The sequence below is a fragment of the Helianthus annuus genome, chromosome 10 (genome assembly GCF_002127325.2).
Source record: "Helianthus annuus cultivar XRQ/B chromosome 10, HanXRQr2.0-SUNRISE, whole genome shotgun sequence".
Lineage (NCBI taxonomy): Eukaryota > Viridiplantae > Streptophyta > Magnoliopsida > Asterales > Asteraceae > Helianthus > Helianthus annuus.
Genome location: NC_035442.2, coordinates 162,096,485 through 162,116,170, shown reverse-complemented (window position 1 = coordinate 162,116,170; position 19,686 = coordinate 162,096,485). Strand labels below are relative to the sequence as shown.

The 19,686-nt window shown below is 37.7% G+C and overlaps 5 protein-coding genes across 5 annotated transcripts; 1 reads left to right on the top strand and 4 right to left on the bottom strand.

Annotated features, from left to right (window-relative positions):
- Nucleotides 1-1,091: 1,091 nt before the first annotated feature.
- LOC118482737 (extensin-like) lies at nt 1,092-1,640 on the bottom strand. The gene has a single exon (XM_035978377.1). It carries the CDS (start codon nt 1,638-1,640, stop codon nt 1,092-1,094), a length of 549 nt encoding a protein of 182 aa, XP_035834270.1.
- Nucleotides 1,641-2,472: 832 nt separating this feature from the next.
- Nucleotides 2,473-6,280, bottom strand: LOC118483202 (putative methyltransferase At1g22800, mitochondrial). Its single transcript, XM_035978739.1, has 11 exons — nt 6,053-6,280; nt 5,304-5,384; nt 5,138-5,216; nt 4,341-4,482; nt 4,146-4,215; nt 3,979-4,043; nt 3,788-3,866; nt 3,559-3,646; nt 3,164-3,228; nt 2,968-3,057; nt 2,473-2,874 (listed from the first exon to the last, which is right to left on the bottom strand). Exons 1-11 carry the CDS (start codon nt 6,164-6,166, stop codon nt 2,758-2,760), a joined length of 990 nt encoding a protein of 329 aa, XP_035834632.1. The 5' UTR covers nt 6,167-6,280; the 3' UTR covers nt 2,473-2,757.
- Nucleotides 6,281-8,670: 2,390 nt separating this feature from the next.
- Nucleotides 8,671-9,661, bottom strand: LOC118483201. The gene is made up of 3 exons (XM_035978738.1): nt 9,536-9,661; nt 9,054-9,414; nt 8,671-8,834 (listed from the first exon to the last, which is right to left on the bottom strand). The coding sequence occupies exons 1-2, from the start codon at nt 9,554-9,556 to the stop codon at nt 9,058-9,060; spliced, it is 378 nt and encodes a 125-aa protein (XP_035834631.1). The 5' UTR covers nt 9,557-9,661; the 3' UTR covers nt 8,671-8,834; nt 9,054-9,057.
- A 735-nt stretch (nt 9,662-10,396) lies between these two features.
- On the bottom strand, nt 10,397-14,368 carry LOC110883170. Its single transcript, XM_035978737.1, has 3 exons — nt 14,112-14,368; nt 11,674-11,788; nt 10,397-10,589 (listed from the first exon to the last, which is right to left on the bottom strand). The coding sequence occupies exons 1-3, from the start codon at nt 14,337-14,339 to the stop codon at nt 10,516-10,518; spliced, it is 417 nt and encodes a 138-aa protein (XP_035834630.1). The 5' UTR covers nt 14,340-14,368; the 3' UTR covers nt 10,397-10,515.
- Nucleotides 14,369-18,222: 3,854 nt separating this feature from the next.
- LOC110883073 lies at nt 18,223-19,499 on the top strand. The gene is made up of 4 exons (XM_022130928.1): nt 18,223-18,465; nt 18,725-18,862; nt 18,907-18,999; nt 19,110-19,499. Exons 1-4 carry the CDS (start codon nt 18,223-18,225, stop codon nt 19,497-19,499), a joined length of 864 nt encoding a protein of 287 aa, XP_021986620.1.
- Nucleotides 19,500-19,686: the final 187 nt, after the last annotated feature.

The following is a 19,686-nucleotide window of genomic DNA, read 5'->3' as shown; positions in this document are numbered from 1 at the left end:
TAATTTTTCAAGAACAATTTTTTGTTCTACGTATTGAGGATGTGTGTGATTGTTCGTAATTGTATTTTATGCTTTTAGTTTCTCATCGTTGTTTTGTTGGTGGATAATCAAAGAAACGTGTAATCACTCTCAGATCAAATTATTTCGGTGGTTCTCCCGAATCATTCAATCGGATACAACTCTGAATTCAAGAACAAGAACTAGTATGTGTGTGTATGAGTATTCGTAAAGAACCAAAGAGTGTGACCAAGAACCCCTAATTTCAAATTTGGGGATGACCATTCGGGGCTCAGCCTGAACACTCAAACTATAACAACTCGAACAAGTGTGCACTCCCGCACCTCCTAACTTGTTCGATGTGTACTATGATTCCCTTTGGTCACCAAGTTAATACCGATTATACTAAAGCATCTAACATGTTTATCCATCATAGGTCCATAGTTTATACTTTAAGGGTATTTTATGTTTCTGGGTTCCTTGTGAAGATAAAGGAAAGGTAAGCCGGAGGAAACATATAGAAGCTAGTATTTTCCGAAGCAAGGTACACCCTCTCTCACAAAACATAGGGGAAGGGTCATCATTAAAAAATAATATCCCTCTCACATGGGGTACGTTTAGCCAGACCTTAGTTTTTATAGCGTTTCAATAAAGTTGATTAGTCGTCGAGGTAACATGTTGTTTTCTTGATTATTTATATCTCTTGTTATTTAAAAATACTTATGTGACATTCAAATACAATTTTTAGATCACAATCATGTCAACTCAACATTTTTATGTCCAAATGGATCAAACGGAACAAAAATTCACCTTTTGATAATTTAAATAACACTGAGTTAAAGAATGAAATTCGGAGAACTATAGTTTTAATGGTGATAATAAGAATTAATAAACGAATGAAATTCGGAGAACAGGATAGTTTTAAAGGCGATAATTTGTGTTGCATCAGGATAGAAGTCCGTCAGTTAAATGAATTAAATGAAAATCATTAACTTCTGTTTAAAAGAAATAGATCCATTTTTAATATATATAAGGTGGTCACCCAAACTCACAAAATAATATCACAAAGTGAATTACAAATAATTAAACATATTCTACATGATGATCCCACAAGAAACACATACTAACAACATTATACTCCACAAAATCCCTGAAGACCAAGAAGCAGCCTTTGAATCATACATGTAGTAAGGATACGGGTCACTGTTTTGTCCGAAACCACCAGGTCCACGACCACCGCCAGCAGCAGCCGGCTGTGTCGGGAAGTACACGAATGACGGAGATGGAGGACCATGGTTGTCACCACCCGACGAAATGTAAGTTGGTGGTGGTGGAGTTACATCTAGCGGCGAATCAAAATAGTAAAATCTTGGTGGCGGCGGAGCATTATGGACCGGTTTTGGAGATGATGGTGGCCTGGATGGGACCGCAGGCGGAGATGGTAGTGGTTTGAACGTGACCAGAGGCGGAGATGGTGGTGTTTTGAACGTGACCGCAGGCGGAGATGGTGGTGGGTTGGTGGTAGAGGGTGGTGATGAACATGTGGGAGTGCATGTGCTGCATAGTGAACCTGTTAGGTTGTCAACTGCTGTTGTTACTCCAGCAAATACTAAGAGGAAAAAGAGTTTTTGTTTCATATGCATAATTTGATAATTAAATTGTTGGTCACTTTCTTTTGGCAAATTGTGGGTGTTGAGTGATATTTAAGTCTTGTTTGATGATACCTTTCTCTCTGCACAATCAATACTAAAGTGAAAACTTGGTTAGATTCTTGAATGTTATAATCAATTACTTTGGGTTTTCTCAACTTTAAACGGGGCAAATATTGTTTTCGTATGACGGGTTGAGTGGGAAGATAGATAATTTTAATATAGTTTAAGTCGGGTTGTATTGACCCCACCTGTCAATACATTATATTTTATTTTTAATAATAATTATTAAAGACTAAGGGGCTGTTTGTTTACCTCTTAATGAGGCTCTTAATGGTTCAGACCTCTTACTGGTTCAGCACTTAATGATTCAGACTGTTTGTTTCACGAGCAGATGTCTGAATGCTCCAGACATTTGTCTTTGAATGGTTAAGATTTATACAGAGTCTGAATGGTTAAGACCTCTAATCTGAATTGGTCAGACATTTGCCTTTGAACGGTTAAGCATTATACATGCTCTTAATGGTTCAGACCTCTTACTGGTTCAACACTTAATAGTTCAGACCTCTTACTGGCTCAGCACTTAACCATTCAGATGTTGCCAAACAGCCCCTAACTGGAAAAATAAAACAAAATTCGTCTCTTATAAGCAAAGGAATAAAGAAAAGTTAACACATTATTCTACTTGCATTTTTTTTAATTCTAACACAAGAATCTTCATCTTTAATATTTTGCTTTAACTTTCTTTTCTTTTTGGCTTGAAAATGTAAGTATGGCTACAAATGATGCTTTTGTAACAAACTGAATTGAAAAAAAAAAAAAAAAGTTGAAAATTTGTAGTGATTTAAATTACAAATACTTGTATCCACCTTTCTTCTCTAACAGAGCTCTACAAGGCCTTTGCAGAGTAAAAAAAAATACTATTCTTTCTTAAACTGAATACTTCAATAAATCAATACAACAGGATTGTAACATTTATTTCTTAATATCAATAAATGTTTGTTATATATTAAGACATGGTATTCAGATGTCTTTGTCTTTGTCTTCAACACCTAAAAAGAAAAAGCTCATTTGATTTTGCATATAAGTAGCAGTACCAACGGCCGATTGTTCATGTAGTTTGACCGCCAAACTCCTTTTGGATGTCCTTGAAAGATACCGTAGCAGATCCCCGCCGCTTTGCTTTCTGTTGAGACTCGTGTTCTCTCCACCCAGTCATATATATCACCTGACCCAAAACATGTGACAATATGCTATAATCAGTCAAAGAAAATTGTTTAAATGGAATTGTTTTCAATAATGGAGGATTTAGAAAAATCACCTGGAAAGTTGCAGGGATGGAGCCATCTTCTGCTGCAAACATGGACTCATAAACAGCAGCTGTCGCTAGAGCGGTGTCCCTTTTTAAGAACTAAACCCATTCATCCAAAAAAAAAAAACATACATGTAAATATAAAATAAACGGCTGCAAGACTGGAAACAAAGTAGCGAAGAAATGGATAACGAAAAATTCTTACTTTGATTCTATTTACAAGCGCATTAGATTCACCCATTGCCCGCAAATGTTCTATTAGCTCCAAAGCTAAACATGAAAGGAATTGACATAATGAGATATTGAGACTGATGTTTTGAAAGCTAATACAAAACTTCTCGCATGTAGATTCCTCTTTTGACTAATTACTTCGTATTTGACTGCTCTAATCTTGGGTTGTTACTAAAAAAGATGACAAATTTTGGTGTGATTTCTGTTTATCGTACTTGTGACCGAAATGTTTTGTCTAGGCGCCACGTCAGGAAAAAGTCAGCATAGTTTTTTTTTTTTTTTTTTTTGTAAAGTTGGAATTTTTTTATCAGCCCCTATAAATTCTAGACAAATATCATGACAATAAAAGAATTTAGAGAAAATGCTCACCACTATTATATCTAACCTGGTATTCATCAACATCAACACCCGGAAGAGTGAACCCTGCCCTAGTCAACAGATTGCCTGCATCTCGCACCTACGAAACGAACCAAAAAAGTCACCACAATGACAGGTTTACGCTTTTAATTATGATTACAAAAACAATATCATGATGATAATAGTTTTTTGACAAAATTTAGATGAAGACAATAAAGCAAAACAGATACGAATAATATACTTGTGCTAATGGTGATACTCGTGGACTCACACCACCTTCACGCTCCATATGTGCTATAGTGCACGCGATTCTCAGCTCTCTAGAAAAAAAATGATCAGGATTAGACACCGCATGACAGAAAAAACAATCGCTTTACAAAAAAAAAAAAAAAAAAAAAAAAAAAAAAAAAAAAAAAAAAAAAACTAACTAACTTTAATGTTTCTCCACCAAAAATAGCTGCCAAAAATAAGCCATCAGGTTTTAACGCCAACCTACTCTGTTACACATATACAATGCCTCAAGTACATTAGTTCAAAAATGTAATTGAACTTATAATGAACCGAAAGATAAAATGTTACATTTTTAAAGAAGCACATACTTGTATCATTGCTCCAGGAAGATCATTTGTCCAGTGGAGGCCCAAGCAACTTATTACTAAATCAACAGAACTTTACATCCACAAAAAACAATCGAAATAAGTAAAAGCTTTAAAATCAAGACTTGTGATATGTGATTCATGAAGATTATATCAGAATATATAAGCAAAAGTCCGTGAATAATTGACTAAGCATACCTTTCTTTTATAGGTAAATATTCTTCATCTGCTACCATAAACGAAGTTTCAATGTTATCACTAGATAAATCCTTTTCGGCGTCTTTACACAACTTCACCATGTCATACGATGAATCCATCATAATTAGCTTTTCTATGCCGCCTAAAACAATTAAAAACTTAGCTTTTTGATGTCATCGCGTAGGCAAATTGGAAATAATAATCTCATCTTTCTGAAATTGGCCGATAATAATCCCAAGTCAGTTATTAGCCAATAATAATCCGACCTCGTCCAATTTTTTTGTAAAATAGTCCGCCGTTAAAATAGCTTAACGGAGTTAAGTTTTTTTCCGATTTACAAACCGATGTTTTAGGACTTTTGATCAGAACGAGGATACGAGTAGATTGATGTAAAACTTACCTCAAAATACTGCCCCCAACCCACGAAAACGGTGCTTCAATTCGGGTGTTTAACTTCCAATTAACAAAATTCAAGCCATTTCGAACACAATTTCGAGGTAAGTTTTACATCAACCGACTCGTATTCTCGTTCCGATCAAAAGCCCTAAAACATCGATTTGTAATTCGGAAAAACACTTAACTCCGTTAAGCTTATTTTAACGGCAGACTATTTTACAAAAAAATTGGACGAGGTCGGATTATTATTGGCTAATAACTGACTTGGGATTATTATCAACCAATTTCAGAAAAATGGGATTATTATTTTCCAATTTGCCCATCGCGTATGCTAAATCGCATTACAATGTTTCAGAATAACAAATCTCTCTCGAGAAATGCAAACAGGAATAAAGTCTCACCACGCCCACGTATGGAACGCCTAATTGCTTCCATTGAACCTCCCAAACACAATGCACTAGGAAACGTCTTCTTGACATCCTGCAAAAAGAAACTGACAGTAACATTTTAAACAGAGCTAAAACTTATTTACAAATACAGAAATATAAATTATAAAAATCGTTTAACCTCCAAGCGGTCAACAAGGTTATCAGCCACTGTATTGACCAAAGAATCTTTCCGATTTAACAACCAAGCAGCCCGATCACGCTGTCATAAAGTAAAAATAAACAAACAATGAGAAAATAATATTCAAGCCAACCGAAAACGAGTTAACGAATCAAGACCCTATTAAAAAACTATGGAACTAGATAATGCACAGTGTAAGTCCACAACATATCACCCAAAGTCGAGTTAGCGAATCAAGACCCTATTAAAAAACTACAAAACAGAAAAAAGTTATAATTTCTATATAGAAATATATAACCACAAAATTGTTCAACAGAAATAGGTAATGAATACACTAGTTTGAGCATGATTTTAGTAAATGATCCCAAGAATAATAGGAATCCCTAGATGCTACTTAAGTACTTATTGACAGAATTTTAAGATAATATATCAAAATATAATGCATTGTGTATTTGTGTTATGAACACTTACAGAAGAAAACTTTGTTTTTTTTTTTTTTCTTGTAGCATAACTTTTACACTGAATAATATAAAATTGGGGATCTAGTGAGAAACTGCACCTAGAGTACAACCTATTTTAGGTCTTCACTTACAAATTCCACATTTTTTTCAAGAAAAGATGCTAACTGTTTTGACATTTACAATATAAACCAGTAAAATTGGCAAAAACCCCAACATCTATTTGGCAATTGAAATAGGTAATGTATGTAAAGCAAATGAAAAAGAATAAATGGAAGAATTGATCTTAACTTGTTTACGTTTGAGGTGGCGATCAAAGATTTGAACTTTAGAATCGATATTTTCCGCTGAACAAAATGATCTTTTCAGAAAACGGCGAAGAAAGTTTCCGTTGGGTCTGTACATTTCTTCTGATGACGGAATCACGGCGGTTCCGGCGATAGGCAACAAGCACGTGACGTGCACCGTCGTTGCCCAAGGGTTTACTTGTACAGCCGTCTAAATTTCAAGCCCTTTTTTTAAATAAAAATACATCCATGAAAATCGATACCAGAAAATATTTTTAGGGTGTACCTATTGGCACACTCATTTGCCTATTTACACACCTTAAAAGGTGTTTTTTGTCCTTATATGCACACCCTGCAGTGTCGAACTGTGGCCAAAACGCGGCGTTTTGGTCCGGTTAACCAGAAAAAGACTGACGGGTTTCTGATAGGTCTGTTGACCGGACCAAAACGTCGAGCTTTGGCCGCGTTTTGGTCTTGTCAACCAGACAAAAGACTGACACCCGGTCTGGTTGCAGGACCAAAACGCGGCCAAAGCTCGACGTTTTGGTCCGGTCAACAGACCCGTCAGACACCCGTCAGTCTTTATCTGGTTAACCGGACCAAAACGCCACGTTTTGGCCACAGTTCGACAATGCAGGGTGTGCATATAAAGACAAAAACTACCTTTTTGGGGTGACTATCTACACACCAAGTGTGTAGATAGTTTGGGCCTATTTTTATTGTTTTTTTTTTTTTCAATAAACTGATAACGATGTTGGGTATATTTAGGGGTATCCCATTTTTTTATTTTTTTAGACTAGGGGTATCTTTTGTATAACGAAGACGAAGATGAGGAGTATTTTTACACTACGAAAACGGAGTTAAGGTGTATTTTTACACTACGGAGACGAGGTTGATGGGTAGCTCATGCTACCCCTAATAACCTTCTAAGTCCGCCCCTGATATTCATTGCAGTGGTTTTTTGTTTTGATAATTTTTCATTTATGCAACTTTGTTACGATGTTAAAAGAATGTGGATATCAATAGCGTGACGATTTGAACTGATCGATACTATTCGAACAACATCGATGTTAGTACTGGTGTTCGTTTTTGTCATTTTCGGTCGATGTAAAACATGTGTTGATTTCTATACCGAGTGCATTTATCATACCGGTACCAGGGCCGTCTCTCAGAGTGATAAAAAAATTTGGGGCAGTTATATATCAAGAAACCACAACACGACGATAATTGTTACAAAATGAACAAAACAAACCAAAAGTGGTATAGTTTGATATAACATGTTTATACACCCATATATACGTAAATGTGATTCAAATTATATTTTTAGGCATAACATGTCGCGTAATCTCACTTTATAAACGTTAATATTGTTTTCAGAAAATGAATAGTTATAAAATCATTAACTAAAAACAAAAGTTTATAATGGGGTTTGAACTCATGACATCAAGACTAAAACCCAAAACGTTAACCAATGAATCATATTAATCATCTTGTTAACAAGATCAAAAAGTTAATTAATTAAGTGTATTGATAAATAAAAATGAGGGGATTAGAACCCGTGACCTTGGTTTTCAAATTTGAGTGTCTTAACCACTAAACTAGCTTTATTTTTTGTTATTGAACTCAATTATTAAATATTTAACATAGCAGTGCTCGCTTAAAAATCTAGTCCTTGAAATTTTGCGGAGCCCTAAAAACCTTTTGGGCCTCGGCGCCTGCCCGGGCTGCCCAGCCCTAAAACCGGGCCTGACCGGTACCATAACGAACTATACCGATATCAATTGAATGTTCGCAGTAACGTGTCGCTACCCTAGTTTATAATATATTTAAATTTTCAAATAATTATAAATAAGGAATACATGCTATAATTTGGAAAACAGTAATTTAAATAAATCTATATGATTAGTTTAATCATGTGGATAGGATATAGTGTTAAAACTAGGCAGAAACATAAATTGTTATGAGTTAATAGTTAGGTAAAAAAAATTGCTAAGATATTGTTTGTGAAAATTGCTTACACATCAAAATATCCATGGCATTTTTACAACTTTTTAGATACTTTTCACACTTGTTTGATGGTTATGAATGTATGATTCATGTGATACAAATCATCAATCCTCAAAAGATAAGTAATGGAAGTATAGGGTTCATATAATCATATTCACATTGCATAGTAACATCAAAGGTAGGTTTGATCAGACCTTAACTCATCATAGTTCAGTTCAACATGTTAACTTCTATTCCAGTCACCTAACATGTTCCTTACTCTAGAGAAAAAAGATGTACATAATTGCAATACATGTTGGTGTTGGTTTACGTACATTTAAGTGCACTTGACCCTAAAGATTTAAGCGTTATTGGATTTTAATAATCTTAAGTTTCACCTGTTGGCCGATAATAATCCCAACTTTAAAAATTCCCTCCAATAATCCTAACTTGTAAAAGTTTGGCCGCCATTGATCCTTTTCAAACATATAAGAATTTGGTCTCCTCAATAGATTCAATTACAGCTAGAGACTCCTTAATTGATTTAAGTGCACCTATGTTAGAAAAGGATCAATGGCGGCCAAACTTTTACAAGTTGGGATTATTAGAAGGAATTTTTAAAGTTGGGATTATTATCGGCCAACATGTGAAACTTAGGATTATTAAAATCCAATAACCCAAGATTTAAATGTAAAATTCTGGAGCTGAAGAAACAGTTAGGCTTAGGGGAAACTGTCTCGTCTATCATGGTTAATCTATGTTCTTTCATTCACAAATGGCTTAGCGATCTCCAATCAATCCTGCAAAACGAAACAACACCATTGAACTCGTTACAAGGAGGCGAGGTTGGGGGTTCTTCTTGTAACCACCCTCCGGCGTGAGAATAAGGTGGTGTTTGTTTTTTCATATGCAAAAGGTCTGCATTCTGTGGACCACATCTGCAAACGTCTGCACATGCACGAGAAGAGGTGGACCAAATGTCTGTGGAGTGTAATAAAAAAAGTGTTTGATTATCTCACCTCTTTACTCCACATCTGCAAACTTTTTTTCCCTTTCTCTTCTCCCAAACCCCTTTCTCTTGAACATTTCAGATCTGCAAACCATCCACTCAAACCCACCATTAGTCCTGTTCTCCCAATATTCAGCTGTTACATGCGAATCAATCATAGAGCCAGCAACATATGGCAGGTATTTAATATAATCTAATTTAAAATAATGGCCACGCATTTCATGAATCCACCATAAAACCTTCGGCAGTACTCGTGGAACATTTTTGGCTAAAACAACATCAAGCCATTTTCCGGCAACAGCAGTGTTTAAAATTACCAAATCGGCTTTTAGAGCTGTGTTTATAGCCTCTTGACCTTTAGCAGAGAAAACCTAAAATACAGTTAAGATTATCAGAAGGCAAGCAGAAAACGTACAGTGGCATTTAAGTAAATACCAACAAACGGCATCCCAAATATTACAACTTTATAACCATGTGAACTAAAAAATGTACCTGCACTCCACGGTCCAACATCGTGTTCTTCAAATTGTCTATGTTTTGAGATTAGGAGAGAGGTGGGGAGAGGTGGAGAGAGGGTTGGAAGAGGTAGGAAGATATTGGACCATGTATGCGTGGGGAAGAGGGCGCGCAGAGGTTTGAAGACATTTTTTAATGAAATATCTTTTAAAAAACAAACGGTATGTAGAGCTAAAAGTCTGCGCGGCGCAGACATAAGAGGTCAGAAGAGGTTTTTCTGAAAAAACAAACACCCCCTAAGTATTAGCTTTTGAGGAAATAAGTGTGTTTATGTAGTGAGAGAGTAAGAGAAGCGATCCCTGAACCTGGTGGTGAAGTCCTCTATTTATAGCCGAAAGATTGTGAAGGAGGTAAGAGCCAGCCGTTCGTTCGCCAGTTGTCACTTGTGGGGAATATCCGTTTTGTCTCCTATGACGTGACGAACCGTTAATCCGTACTAAGGCTGACTTGGCGCGATGCTATTCGCTCCACCTCAGCGTCCTCCAGTACTTCTTGTCGGGTTGTCACTAGATCTCCCTTGGAGATTCTGCGACACGGCCTGACAGCCAATGATTGACGCCACGTGGTGTCCTTTTCCTTAGCCGTCGTTAATGCTCTCATTGTCGTCATCAGTGGTGGACTGGTGGTCCACGTCTGTCTCCAGGTTTGTCTGTCAACCTTGTAGATCCTTTTGGACGACGAAGTTCTTGGAGTGGTATGGTCTCTAGTGTGCACGCCTGCGCATGCTATTCGGACCATACCCCTTCAGGAGCTTTATAACAAAAGTAATGGATAAACACAACGATATGGATTTAGCTATTGCTGTAATGATTTAGAGCATGGAAATGTAGATGCATGTAATGATCAAAACATAATGAACTTGACATTTACTGTAATAACAAGATGTGAAACTGTAGTATGATCATACATCATTCATTTCAGTACAAAAACGACCAAAAACAAACCACTCGTCTTAATCAGCGAACGGTACGGACTTTGTCTTCTTGTCCTAATCCGAGAGCCTTCTGAGCATTTGCAATACCTTGAGGATCTGCCAAAATAACACCACATTTCAACATGACTAAATTTATATAAGAATAACATGTATGACATCACCATACAAGTGGTTAGATAATTAAGTTTTGATGCATGCTTACTAGGGCTGTAAACGAACCGAACGTTCAGTGAACAGTTCATGAACCGTTCGGCGGGAAGTTCGTTTACGTTCGCTCGATTAGCTTAACGAACGAACACGAACAAAAAATTTTGTTCGGATAGCTTAGCGAACGAACACGAACACAGGTCTCGTTCGTTCGATTGCGTTCGTGAACGTTCGGTAATATGTTCGGTTACATTCGTTCGTGTTCGTTTGATTATATTAAAAAATAATAAACAATAAACCTTATCTAAGCATTGAAAACTTGAAACCCTATTTTTTTCTTAGGTAGCTAAAATTTTGATATTCTAAGACATTTTTGGGGATAATTATGTCTAAGAGCATTCACAATCAAATCTCTTACTCCATCTTTATAATTGCACTAAAAAACACTACCTTTTCTCTCTTCTTTTCAATTAAAAAATAATATTTTTTATACTTTTACCATTACCTTTTCTTTCTCCACCACTTTCAAAAATATTAAAAAATTATAGATGTGAAGAGTATCTTCTCTAAATTTACTGATGAACAGTAACTTTTTCTGTCTTTTCTCTCTCCTCCACTTACAACAATTTACAACCACTCTCACAAATATACAGGTTACACTCACATACATATAGAGGATCCATTGTGAATGCTCTAAGTTAGTTAAATTTGATTCATTGTTTGGTAGTGTAGTAGACTTATTGTGTTTTGATTTATCATTTGACGGTTGTATTTAACTACTTATATCCAATGTTTAAGGATACCAATGTTTTTATTTTTTGTATTTTCAAGTTAAATGTTCGTTTGTGTTCGAGACCAGTGTTCACGAATTGTTCGTGAACAACGGAATTTCCTTAACGAACGAACACGAACATAAACTTATGTTCGGTATGCGTTCGTGAACAGTTCGCGAACATGTTAATTTCCTTAACGAACGAACACGAACATGGCCTTGTTCGTGTTCGTTCGGTTCGTTTACAGCCCTAATGCTTACCATAAAATTGTGTGAAGATGCGAGTGAAAAAGCTTAGGTTGCGAGACACATTGTATTGCATTGAATAAGGTAGTGGTTTCACGATGGTATCAATGCTGAACACCCGCTGCAGGAACTGCATTCAAATGAAAGAAAAACAAATTCACTAGAAATATAAATAAAGTTAACCAACATAAGGCACCTAAAAGACCATAACTCGGGCTGCGAAATGAGTCAAACAGGACATTTTTAGCACTGGACACTGGTGCATTGGATTGGGCTGTGATCAAATTCACTTTTTTAAACTTTCGTAATAAATAGCTAAAGCATTAAATATGATAACAAAAAAACAATATTAATATGACATATGATCTAAGTCTTTGACTATATCAATTGAAGGCTATATGCATTGAATATACTACGGCAGACTTTCAAGCTTGCAGCCCATGTGAGGTTTTCCAACTTTTAGCTAAACCTTATTTTAAACCAAATTGACCGTTTTCATGATAAAAATATCCCAAACGGATTAATCAAAATTTACACCTAGAAGCAAAAGCATCCAACTTTGAAAAAAGGGCTTCACTTTTGGATTTTTCTGCAAGATATACGTTCCACAACGTAACACTTACACATATTATAATTTCCTTCAGTGAATAACGACCAAATTTTTGGAACATTGATATCAACAACAGAGGCCGAAAATATTTAAAATTCCGTTTCTGTAATTTATATGTAGAGTTTCTAAAATGCAAGTTACAAAACATATTTAACAAAAATAATAGAAAACACTGGTGAAATCCATGTAATTTAAGAGCAAATAAACAAAAGATCTAGAGTAAACGATATTAGGGTCTAGGGATTAGAGTATACAGTATATGGTTTGGGAGTCTGAACTTGCTCTTTATAGAGTTGGTAAACTATTCGATGAAAATCAGCTAATAATCCCACGTGTGAATGTCAACATAATGAAAATAAAAGAGGAACGATAGAAACGAATAAAGGCACAAATAAATAAAAGGAACCAAAACAACTTCATGCTTTATGTTCATTAACCACTCTTGCTCAAACCTATATAGATAATGATATTGAAAAAGGCATCAACGTAGAAAAACTTATCTTTGAAATCCAACCTAATACTCTAATACACTATATCCTAATCACTAAACCCCTACATAACCCTACACCCATAAGGCCATAAATCATGTCATAATACCAACCCCTATTGTCCCCTTGTACGTTAAACCACATACCCTATACCATACCCGTAGCCCCCTAAGATAGGGGCATAATATAAGGTACACAGTTTATGGTTTAGAGGTATAGGATCAGAGTATGTGGTTTATAAGTAGAGCTGTATAGGTTACAAGATGTTTAATGATCAAGTACAAAGGCTCAGGGCATTTGGCTAGTGCTACTATTACCTACTATTACCTACTATCTTTTCTCCTTACTGGTAATTTTTTCTTATTTATTGTCCTCTTTTTGTCTCCTTATTTTAAGACATACGTGTAAGATTACACTCGGATCATCAATGAAAGGCTTATGAGGTATGAAGAAAAAATTGCAACTCACGACTTCATCTGTTCAGGCAATCGGACCAAAAAGGCCAATTATGAAAAAAAAAAAAAAGTAACATTTTTCCATGCTCTCTCACTCTATTTTGTGCCGTATACTACATGTGTATACACATCATATGAGGCAGGTTCATTAGAGAACCACAAAACACTTGAGACCTCAGGATCCAATCTAAGCCCTCTATTAAAAAAGTAAAGGTTCAAGTTTGACTGATTACATTATCACTCTCAAGTCTCGAAAGTGAAAGGGGCTGTTTGTTTACCTCTTAATGAGGCTCTTAATGGTTTAGATCTCTTACTGGTTCAACACTTAATGGTTCAGACTGTTTGTTTCACGTGCAGATGTCTGAATGGTTAAGACATTTGCCTCTGAATGGTTAAGCATTATACAGAGTCTGAATGGTTAAGACCTCTAATCTGAATTGGTCAGACATTTGCCTCTGAACGGTTAAGCATTATACAAGCTCTTAATGGTTCAGACCTCTTACTTATTCAGCACTTAATGGTTCAGACCTCTTACTAGTTCTGCACTTAACCATTCAGATGTTGCCAAACAGCCCCTTAGTATGCATATCGTCTATCAATACCTAATAAATAAGTAACGTGTTGCGCCACGTTGTCCACGTATCACAATTATGTGAGCCCAACAATATTTTTGCCATTCATCTTATTCCACCTCTTGATATTACACTTCTTAATGTTAAAAATATAAATATAGTAACTTAAACGTAATTTCAATTGTATCCTATCTCAAAATTATAATTTCATAACTCCTAAATATTCATTCCTAACTATACAATATTTCATTTATTCAAACAGAACCATAACAACATAGAGCTAAACAAATTAAACACAATAACTGACAAAAGGAGTAACTGAATTGACCTGAAAGTTGCGCTGGAAGCTGTAGCGGAGTTCAGGATCAATAGTGAGAGAATCATCATCTTCAGCGGCAGGGTCTTTCGGCTTCCTCTTGGCGGGAAGGTGCATATGAGGGGTGGTGCCTGGCTGAGCGGTGACTTTGAGCTTGGCGTCTTTGAATTTGTCGCGTTGATCGTCTCCGCCGGTTCGCCATGGCGCCGATGCTAACAGTTCCTTCTTCGTCTTCCCCATTGCAAACCCTAGTCTAATCCTATCACTGTGTTGTCGTTTGGATAATATACATAAGCCATCAGGTGTGTGGTCTTTAATTTACTAAAGTCGTCCTTCAAGTTTGAACCAATTGTAAAAATGTATTAAGTTACTAAAGTCGTCCTTCAAGTTTGAACCAATTGTACATAATGTACATAATAGTTATTATAGTAGCGTGTAAAAATTTGATTATGTACTCTCGCTTTATTCGTGACATATGACACCACGTATAGACACATATGTAGGCGATAACACACATATGCTACAAAAATAAACAGAAAAGCTAAGCTCCTAAACAAATATCTAATACAAAACCAGACTATTCTCCTGCAAGTTCTTAAACCTGATCTTGCGTCTCCATGGACTCTTATCCCCAAACATGTCCTTAGAGAAATGAACGTCTAGCTAGTCTTGCCTAATCTGATCCTCCCAAGTCAGTTTCGGTCTGACTCTGCTCCTCGTTGCCTTCACAGTGAGAGTTTCCATGGTTCTGATTGTAGTTGTTGTTTGTCTCCTCCTAACATGCCTAGACCATCTCAATCTTACATCCCTTATCTTATCCGATATACTAACTACCCTTAATATTTCCCTAAAAAACTCATTTATATATTCTTTAACCTAGTTTCTGTACACATCAACCTCAGCATCCTCACATCTATTATCACCAGCTAACCTGCGTGTGTTTTTTTATGGCTAAACAATATGTTTCGTAAAAGATAGTAGATATAACTGTAGCACTAAAATTTTCCCTTCAATTAAGTTGGGAACATCTTGTCGCACCATATCCTTGTGGCTAGTCTCCAACTACACCATCCAACCTGGATGCAATGGGTTACGTCACTATCTACCTCTTTGTCTTTATGTACAAACGATCATAAATACTTAAACTTAGTTACATGCAAAACCATGTGTCCTCTTCGTCGTGTGCAAACCTTAAATCACAGTAAAGGTACCCATACTTAAAGCGACTAATCCTTAAACCTTTGTGTTAGGATTATATATGTGCTTTAAATTTTTGATTGAGCAAAAGCGTGTGTATGAACCGAACCTAACCGATCCAAACCAGACTTTGGATCACCCACTAGGAGTCTATAAGCAAAACCAAATAGAAACAAATGATTCAACCATATGGGGTGTTTGATGAAAAATACTTGTCGCATACCATAACCAACCAAGTTGAAACACTTTGAGGTCAACAAATCGATCACTAGATATGTTAACACCTAACAACAAACACTGGCATTTTGTCTTAAAGATTATGGTGACTTGTCTGGTACCTATATTGCTAGGAAAAGGAACAAAGATGGTTTGAAGTTCGGATTTGTCAGTTTCAAAGGGGTCTCGGATTATAAGGAATTTGAGAAGAAGCTTAGAGGGGTCAAGTTGGGGAAGAACACTCTCAAGATCAACGTGGCAAGATTCGCTAAGGAAAACGGTTCGCTGGATTCGGGTGGATTGAAGTCTGGTTCTTTTTTCCCTGATAAGAGTAAGGTGAACGCGGTGTCTAATAAGGTTAATGGCGGTCATACTAGGCCCGGTTGCTCCTATAGTATGGCTCTAAACTCGGACAGTGGCAAAATGTCTTCTGCTGGTAGGATGGAAGAAGTAAGGATTGACGCCGGGGTGTCGGCATTGGCTTCCAGGCATAACAAGTCCATCATTGTGAGGGTCCGAGGTTTTAAGACTTTGATCTCGATTAAACAGCTCCTCGTCGGAGCCGGTTTCGGAGAAGCAGAGATCCAATACGCGTGTGGTTTCTACCTTCTTTTGGTGTTTGAAAACTTGTAGTCAGCTTCGGAATTCCTAAGCCGAGAGTCGGAATGGAAAGGGTGGTTATCTCAGGCAGATTTCTGGGTAGGACAAGTCTTGGCATTCGAGAGGGTGGCTTGGCTTTGGGTGCACGGGATTCCATTGCACCTTTTTTGTGATGAGGTCGTGACTACCATCTGTTCTCGGTTCGGCTTGGTGGTGAAACCTCCACAGATTGGGGAGGGTAACGGAGATTTGTCCATGGTTTGTGTGGGTGTTCTCGTTGGAGAAGGTAAGAGGATCATTGAGGAGAAAGTTTTGAGCTGGCAAGACAAAAGGTACAGGGTGTGGATCTCGGAAGACTTGGGAGACTGGATTCCCGACTGTTTGGATCCGGATGGGGACTCGGTATTCTCCGAGGATGATTCTTCGCGTTCAGGTTCAGATCCATTTTCGTCAGAGCTGAAAGTGGACCAGCTAGACGATCGGAAAGATGGAGAGTCGGGCTCGAGTAAGGAGGAAGGTGAACAGTTGATGCATGGGGAGAACAATGGGCGGCGCACGTGCAGGGGCATACAGAAGGTTCTTTTTTGGATCCTATGACGGGTGAGTTAATTGAGGAGGTGGGGACCGGTTCCCTAGGTTCTGGACAAAAGAAGGTTTTTAATTCTCCAAGTCAGAAGGAAAGCTCAAAAGTTACGGCTAGTGGGGCCCCTCCGTTAGGCTTCAACATGGGTGGCGTTGGTTATGTTAAAAGCTTTGGGCTTAGGCAGCCCAACAATTTGGCCCACTTACGTAAAAGGAAAACCCAGTTCCCCTCCCCAGACGTTAACAGGCCGAGAAAAAGACAAAGGAACCTCGATGACACTCCTTTTGATTTCCCTCTGCCCTCTCCTAATATTGTGCCAGGTCAGGATGATTCTTCTGGTAAGGAGGGCGATGTCAGGTATTTACAGGATGATCTTGATTTGAATGTTAGGGCAGAATCGAGGTCCTCTTCGGAGACGTTAGTTGGGGATACTCTGAACGTTGAGTCAGTGTCGGCTCAGTCAGTCAGCGGAAGAGGGAGATCGTCGTCCGTCGATGTGGAAAAGGAAATAGAAGACACCATTGAGGTCGGAGCTCAGGTGGGGGTTGACATTCAGAATTGTTCGGGTTTGTTCAGAACCATCATCGGTAACACAGGTAACAATGGAGTTTTACAATGAATTTTTTGTCTTACAATGTTCGAGGATTAGGGGGTGCCGAGAAGTCTGGTTGGATTAAGGGTCTTAAATCGAAATTGGGCATCAAGTTTTTGGCGTTACATGAGTCTAATAAAGAGTCGGTTGTTGTCTCTGATGTTTCGGGATTCTGGGGAAATGGTAATTTTGAGTTGGATTTTGTTGGCTCGGTTGGTCAATCTGGGGGTCTGGTCTGTCTGTGGGACAAGGCTTTTTTCAAACAGTCTGGCAGTACGAAAAACAGGAACTTTCTGCATATTAGGGGCTCTATAGTGGGCAGTGGAGAGGTGCTTAATGTTGTCAATGTTTACGCTCCTCAGAGCATTACAGCCAAGAAAGCTTTATGGGATCAGTTGGGTCAGTTGATTGAGGGTAATGATGGGATGTGGGTTGTGTGCAGGGATTTTAATGCAATTCGTCATCGTGATGAAAAGGGGAATTGTGCCTTTAAACAGGTGTGCTCCAATAATTTTAATTCTTTTATTTTCGAAGCCGTTCTTATTGAATACAACATGAGAGGAAGGAAGTTCACTTACAGCTCTAGTAACGGTAGAAAGTTAAGCAAGCTTGACAGGTTTCTGGTTAATCCGGGGTCTTTTAATCGATGGCCTAAAGCTAGAGTTGAGGTTGTCCTTAATTATTTATCGGATCATTGTCCTATCATTTTATCGGTTGTTAGTACAAATTTCGGAGCGAGGCCTTTCAGAATTTTTGACTCATGGCTGGATAAACCGAGTTTTAAGGAAGTGGTCGAGGAGGCCTTGAAGGTAGATTTGGGGTCCACGGATCCCCTGGACATAGTCCTAGTTAAGAAATTGGCTGGACTTTAAGTTAAGTTAAAAGAATGGAGGGATGAGATGCTTAAAAGGAGTTCAGAAGAGGTTAGCCAAGCGATGGCTGATTTGGAAAATATCGAGTTAGTTATGGAGACGAGAGACTTGGATGAGGAAGAGGAATGGATTCTTTTGGAAAGCAAGAAGATTTTAAAGGAGGAGGATGAGCGTAAAAATAAAGATTTAAAACAAAGGTCTAGAGTTAGATGGGCCAAAGAAGGTGATGAGAATTCCAAATTTTTTCACTCCATGATTAATTGTAGGAAAGCTTGTAATGTAACTCACGGGCTGAACTTGGATGGGGTATGGGTGTCGAAACCGTCTCTGGTCAAAAAATAAATCTTTAGATTCTTCAAAGGTAAGTTCGTTGAACCGTTTAAGGAGCGCCCTCGTTTGTTGTGTTCTAACATCAGTCGGATTTCGGAATCTGAGGCTTCGGATTTGGAGGCAAATTTCACTAGGAAGGAGATAAAAGAGGCGGTTCTTGAATGTGGTGATGACCGGGCTTCGCGGCCCGACGGTATCAATTTTCGCTTCGTAAAACGTTTTTGGAATTTATTAGAAGAGGATTTTTTTCAGAATCTTTACTAGCTTCTTTGAATCCGGGGAGATTAACATGGGTTGCGGGTCTTCGTTTATCGCCGTTATTCCGAAAGTTATGGACCCGCTTGGCTTGAAAGACTATATGCCTATTAGTTTGGTGGGTATAATTAATAAAGTTATTTCTAAAGTTTTGGCTAATAGACTCAAAAGGTGCTGGATTCCGTCATCTCTTCTTCTCAATCGGCGTTTCTCCGTGGTAGATATATTTTGGACGGCCCGCTTGTGGTCAATGAGGTTAAAAACTGGATCAAAAAAATAATAGAAAGGCTTTCTTTCTCAAGATTGATTTTAATAAAGCCTATGATAATGTCAACTGGAATTTCATGGTAGACATTTTGGCTCAGATGGGTTTCCCGAGTAGGTGGTGTAGGTGGATCAAGGGGGTCATTTCGTCAGCCAGGGCGTCGGTTTTGGTTAACGGAGCTACCACGTTCGAATTTAAATGTGATAAAGGAATGCGCAAAGGAGATCCTATCTCTCCGTTTTTGTTTGTCATTGTCATGGAAGCGCTGTCTTGTATGATTAGAAAGGCTATTAGTTTGGGAATTGTGAAAGGTGTGGTTCTTCCTAACGACGGCCCTTTGGTTTCACATATGTTCTACGCTGACGATGCGATAATTATTGGGGAGTGGAGTTCGGATAACATCCAAAATTTGGTGAGAATCCTAAAGTGTTTTCATGCATGTTCAGGTCTTCTAATTTTAGCAAATCCAGTCTCTTCGGTATTGGGGTGAACTTCGGGGAAGATGTAACACGCCAAAAACGGGTTTGGTAATCAAACCACGTTAATGATAATGAACGGGTAAAATACCGTTGGTGGTAAAAATTAACCCGGTAAATACTAGGATCTAAATAATTAAATCTAATATTAATAAAAAAGAATAAAATCTTTTGAGAAGACAAAGTTTATAAGAGCCCCGA

Coding starts and splice junctions, on each gene's coding strand:
- LOC118482737 (XM_035978377.1), bottom strand. CDS start 1,640: ATGCATATGAAACAAAAACTCTTTTTCCTCTTAGTATTTGCTGGAGTA.
- LOC118483202 (XM_035978739.1), bottom strand. CDS start 6,166: ATGTACAGACCCAACGGAAACTTTCTTCGCCGTTTTCTGAAAAGATCA. Junction 5,217..5,303: donor ACCTTGTTGACCGCTTGGAG/GTTAAACGATTT, acceptor TTCTTTTTGCAG/GATGTCAAGAAGACGTTTCC. Junction 3,229..3,558: donor CCAGGTTAGATATAATAGTG/GTGAGCATTTTC, acceptor TTTCATGTTTAG/CTTTGGAGCTAATAGAACAT.
- LOC118483201 (XM_035978738.1), bottom strand. CDS start 9,556: ATGTTGGACCGTGGAGTGCAG. Junction 9,415..9,535: donor TGTTGGACCGTGGAGTGCAG/GTACATTTTTTA, acceptor ACTGTATTTTAG/GTTTTCTCTGCTAAAGGTCA.
- LOC110883170 (XM_035978737.1), bottom strand. CDS start 14,339: ATGGGGAAGACGAAGAAGGAACTGTTAGCATCGGCGCCATGGCGAACC. Junction 11,789..14,111: donor GCTTCCAGCGCAACTTTCAG/GTCAATTCAGTT, acceptor ATTTGAATGCAG/TTCCTGCAGCGGGTGTTCAG. Junction 10,590..11,673: donor CATCTTCACACAATTTTATG/GTAAGCATTAGG, acceptor TTATTTTGGCAG/ATCCTCAAGGTATTGCAAAT.
- LOC110883073 (XM_022130928.1), top strand. CDS start 18,223: ATGGCTGATTTGGAAAATATCGAGTTAGTTATGGAGACGAGAGACTTG. Junction 18,466..18,724: donor ACGGGCTGAACTTGGATGGG/GTATGGGTGTCG, acceptor GGAATTTATTAG/AAGAGGATTTTTTTCAGAAT. Junction 19,000..19,109: donor GCCCGCTTGTGGTCAATGAG/GTTAAAAACTGG, acceptor ATTTTGGCTCAG/ATGGGTTTCCCGAGTAGGTG.